The sequence below is a fragment of the Lethenteron reissneri genome, chromosome 26, assembly GCF_015708825.2.
Source record: "Lethenteron reissneri isolate LAM-NWPU_2019-01 chromosome 26, ASM1570882v1, whole genome shotgun sequence".
In the NCBI taxonomy this organism is placed as follows: Eukaryota; Metazoa; Chordata; class Hyperoartia; order Petromyzontiformes; family Petromyzontidae; genus Lethenteron; species Lethenteron reissneri.
In genome coordinates, this window is record NC_083804.1 from 15218630 (window position 1) to 15223742 (window position 5113).

A 5113-nucleotide genomic window follows, 5' to 3' on the forward strand; every position below is an offset into this window, starting at 1 on the left:
AACGTTTGTAATCGGTGACGTTTCGGGCAATGTCTCTTCTTTATAGCACACACAGAGACCAGAGAGATATAAGGACGTATCTTGCTACTATCCAAATATCTCCACCACTACCCCAAGTATTGAAACAGTTACAGATCCGAGCTATATGGGTTCTGATACTTGCAATATCTTTGTACTGTTTGCCTGTTGGCGTTATCTGGTCTGACTGGCAAGACAACGGGATAAATAAGGTAGTCTTTGGTGTAGGCCAATCAGTTTCAAAGCCAACGCATATATTATCAGAGCACGTTAATTTGCATGTTTTGCCACAAGTACGTGTGGTTAATGCACACTGGATGCCTTGCAAAATGTATCGATTTGGTGTTCAAACATCTTAACGCAACTGTTTTATTGTCAAAACGGGTAAAACCCCATCCTTATATTTTCATCGTCTTAATGTCGTTTGTGACGATGTTCTTCTTCTACTTCGAATAATTCGGCGACGATCTGCAGATCGGAATCCTCAGCTCGCAGAGCGCCACCACGTGGCGTAGCAGTGCCACTGCGCGCCACCACGTGGCGTAGCAGTGCCACTGCGCGCCACCACGTGGCGAAGCAGTGGCACTGCGCGCCACCACGTGGCGTAGCAGTGGCACTGCGCGCCACCACGTGGCGAAGCAGTGGCACTGCGCGCCACCACGTGGCGTAGCAGTGCCACTGCGCGCCACCACGTGGCGAAGCAGTGCCACTGCGCGCCACCACGTGGCGTAGCAGTGGCACTGCGCGCCACCACGTGGCGTAGCAGTGGCACTGCGCGCCACCAAACACGTGGTTCCGCGTCCCACTCGCGTCGTCCTGCAACCCCCCGGGCAGCTGCTGAGCAGCTCCCCTCGAGACTCTCACGATGCCCTTCGACACGAGGAGGCTGCAGGGCCCCGAGGACTCCCAGTCGCCGCTTCTCTTCTGCGCTCCTGCGGCCCAAGTCGCTGCGGGCCCCCGGGCTCTGCTCGACGGCCGAGGCAAGCGGGCCGACGGGCGCGCTCCGGACGAGCTGCGGGCCTCGTTCGCGCGTGCCGGGCTGCTGAGCCAGGCCAAGGGCTCTGCCTACGTGGAGGCGAAGAACACCAAGGTGCTGTGCGCCGTGCACGGACCCAGGGAGGTTTTACGCAGGGAGGACTTCAGTATGAGAGGCCGCCTCTACTGCGACTTCAGGGTGGCGCCGTTCGCGGGCGCGCGTCGCTGCGAGGCGCGGCCCCCCGGCGGCGACGAGCGCGAGGCCGCCCTGGCCGTGGTGCAGGCGCTGGAGGCCGCCGTGCGCCTCCAGCGCTACCCCAAGGCGCAGATCGACGTCTTCGTCACGGTGCTGGAGGACGACGGCGGGGCCCTCGGCGCGGCCGTCACCGCGGCCTCCCTCGCCCTCGCCGACGCGGGCATCGAGATGTACGACCTGGCCGTGGGCTGCTCCGCGCGTCAGGCCGGTGCCGTGCTGCTGCTCGACCCCAGCGCCGCAGAGGAGTACGGGCGGTATGGGGAGCCGGCCCCGGGGGAGGGGGCCCCCTCGGTCAAGGCGGAGCAGCACGGGGGCCTGACGGTGGCCCTGCTGCCGTCGCTGGACCAGGTCTCGGGCCTGGTGTGCCAGGGAGAGTGGGACGAGCAGGTCTTGCGGGAGGCCGTGCGGGAGGTGGTGGATGGCGCTCAGCGTCTCTACCCGCTGCTCCAGCAGTGTCTGCTCAGGGCCGTGCGGCGCTCGGTGCGGGCCCCAGAGGGGCCACCGGGTGGGCCACCGGGTGGGCCACCAGCGGGGCCACCCGGGGACGCGGGCAGCGACGCGGGGATACCCCCCGGGGAGAGCGAGCCCTGAGGTCGTGACCCCGCCACAACCTGAACTCTGTTCGATTTCAAGCTTTCGTGACTGCAGGGATTCATCTTATTGGTTCTTTCGGTAAAATTACGTAGAAGGGAAATAATAAAATAAATGATTGTTTTATTTTTATTATTTCCCTTCTACGTGACTTTACCTGAAAGAACCAAGAAGATGAACCTGAACTCTGTCTCGGTGCAGCGTGTCCAGACCATGGGGTCAATTATATGTTCGCATTACAGTTGTATTGTTCGCCGTTATTTCATTTTGCAGTTGCAATTCTTTACCAATCGCTGAACTACGATCGTAATTGACACCCCGGGGTCAGTTCGCCTTATTCTGTAAAGTTTTCCAAGTGAGAATTCTGCCAGTCACAGGTTTTTCTTTTGTAAAGAATGAAATAAAAGTCAAATTGAGTTGTTAACGAGCGGTATATTTGTGTCGCACTTTATTCTCGCGCATGGCAGCAATACTCTCAAAAGCTGAACGCCCAGCCCTTGTCGTGGTCTGTTCACCACGGCAAGAGGGCTTCAGCGAGAGTTCGTGAAGGAGAGAAAAAATTAACCCGTAAAAACAAAGTTTTCCACTATAAATCCTTTACATGCGTGGCGGCTAGAGTCCTCTCGTCCTCTGGCTTGAGATGGCTGCCACCTATGGGTCAGATGATTGTCTGCCACCATTAAGCAATTGGCAATTAAATATTTATTTTTCCCTAAACATTGTAAAATTTTGGGGGAAAAAATTTCACGTAAATTAATTGTCACGCACAACGAGTCTGTGCAAAATGTCAGCTCGATTGGATAACGGGAAGTGGGTTAAAAAACGACCGAAAGATTTGCACGGTCGTAAGCAAGCAAGCACGCAAGCAAGCAAGTGAACTTAATATAAAGGATTTAAAAATACGACCGTGGATTACTATATGGTTAATAGTTTGGGGTTGCTTGGCCCCACAGTCGGCATGACTGGCATGAATGTGGCACTTGCCTTTGATTTCCCATTCATGAAGGAGATGTGCGCATCGGCCTGTTCATGCATGTTTTGATGCAGTTGATGATTTCGCCAGTTTCTTTGAGGAATGTCAAAGCCAGGAGATGCCATGTTTGGTTCTCGAATGAGATGTTAATTCTGGACACGCGCGTTGTTCCACTCTTTTCGCCGAACTTAGTTGCTATGCAAACTATGTGCAATGCCATTGTAGGTGGTGGGGTTTTTTCCGTGTAAATCTCCCCAATGCTGATGTTTACACAGGGTACCAGGCACTCGTTTAAGGCTGAGTCGACCTCTTGGAGGCCCAGTTCAAATAATTGTCACTGGTGTTGGCCATGAGCGGGAATTTAACTCGGGTTTCTGGGTTCGTAGCGCTGTTCTCTAATCTCAAACTCCCCCGACACGCACCCATACATTTAAACACACTCTACTCGCATTGATACGTACATCAACGCAGAAGGTCGTTCTCATTTTGAGGCCGATTGCACCTAGGGGAGAGCCACCCACACGCATTCCACCCCATGCCGCTCTTCGTCTGGGTTTCCCTAGTTCTTATAACCTCGCTCATTTAAAAAAGTTTCTTGACCCTTTAATATTAAAACTGTAATCGTGTGTTTTGTTGGTGGCCGCAGCCCTTATACCATATAATCAGTATCAACATGGTCGTCATCATCATAAAAAATAATAGAATCGGCAGCAGCAGGTACATTAGCAAAATCATAATTGCCATTATAAAATACAGAAATACGAATGTTCATCATAAGCTATATCATTGCTTTTGCAGCATCGTAATCAGTTTTCAGCAATTACATCATCAGTGGTGGACAAGCACAAATCACACAAAACCTGGCACGTTCATTGATAAAACTGGCCTTATAAGGAAAATTATAAGAGGCGACGTTTTGGGAAATAGTCTTTATTCATATCACATTTATTAAAACAAGAAGTTGGCTACAAAATAGGCAGCATCTTCAATTATATCATCATCATGATCAGCTGCGCCAATTACCATGAGCAGCTTGATTAACTTGCCCAATAAACATGCAACGTTGTTGGCATGTGGTTCAACCAAAAGTTCCATGTTTACTGGGTGGCTTACTCGGGTTATACAGGGGCGGTTTTGTAATTGTAGAATACAGACGTTAAATTGACATTTTTCGTAGCCCTGGTTGAATGTGTAGTTTATTTGGGGGAATGTAACGCGAAAGTATTTTGTCTGAAGAATATACTAGCTCCCGTCATGGGAATGTGGAATATCCATCACTGGCTCGGTCGCTAAAGTATGAGCTGGGCAGATAACAACGCGTGAATGATAATGGGGGTATTTTTTTTATTGAGACATACTTATAGAGACATACTTTAATACTAATGTATGTCTCAATCTTCATTCAAGCAGGAGAGGGAACCCTTATACTGTATTTGCATTTTTTGTTGTTGACTGGTGCACAACTCAACACATTTTCCCAAAACACTTCCCGAAAAGAACAAGTATATAATAGGCGGCGTTTCGGGCAATTGCCCTTTTTTTAGGAAGAAGGGTAATTGCCTGATACTATCACCTGTTGAATTCCCAGCAGGGCATGTCTGGACAGATGAATCCCATTAAATACACGTGCAAAGGTTAACGGATTGAAATGGGAAATATTAAACAAAGGTACAGTATTGCATTATCATGGGACCTCCCTTGCCGGTATCAAAATATCAGAATAGGTTTTACCCTTTCTGGCAATAAAACAGGTACTGTATTAAGATGTTAAAACACCAAACTGAAACCTTTTGCGAGGAATCACGTCTGTATTAACCACATTTCTGGTCATATATGGTTAATGTAGACGTGATTCCTTGGAAAAGGTTTCAGTTTGGTGTTTTTAACATCTTAACACCTATATTCTTGGTTCTTTCGGTAAAGTCACGTAGAAGGGAAATCATAATTTTTATTGTTTAATATTTTTCTTTACCGAAATAACCAATAATATGATTCCCTGCAGTCACTAAAGCTTTAAATACAAATCTTAATACCTATTTTTATTGCCAGAAAGGGTAAAACCTATTCTCATAGTATTACATTCCTCTACCGTAAATAGTGGCGTGTGTAACGTGACGATACAGCCGTGTCAACATCTGCACATGGGCCAAGTCTCAAAATATTCACTTCGCCACGTCACCGTGGCCTCAATCGCCCCAATGACGTATAGTTCACGCGATGACGTCAACGTCATTAATCGTAAACGTCAACAAAATCACATTTGACGTTTGTGACTAATCAAATGACGTCACGGGGTTGTC

The 5113-nt window shown here is 49.3% G+C and overlaps 1 protein-coding gene across 1 annotated transcript; it reads left to right on the forward strand.

Moving 5' to 3' along the window:
* The first annotated feature begins 803 nt into the window (after window positions 1-803).
* On the forward strand, window positions 804-2267 carry EXOSC6 (exosome component 6). Its single transcript, XM_061560870.1, has one exon. It carries the CDS (start codon window positions 884-886, stop codon window positions 1838-1840), a length of 957 nt encoding a protein of 318 aa, XP_061416854.1. The 5' UTR covers window positions 804-883; the 3' UTR covers window positions 1841-2267.
* Window positions 2268-5113: the final 2846 nt, after the last annotated feature.

What these genes read in the sequence shown, in the direction of transcription:
- EXOSC6 (XM_061560870.1), top strand. Translation starts at nt 884, where the DNA reads ATGCCCTTCGACACGAGGAGGCTGCAGGGCCCCGAGGACTCCCAGTCG.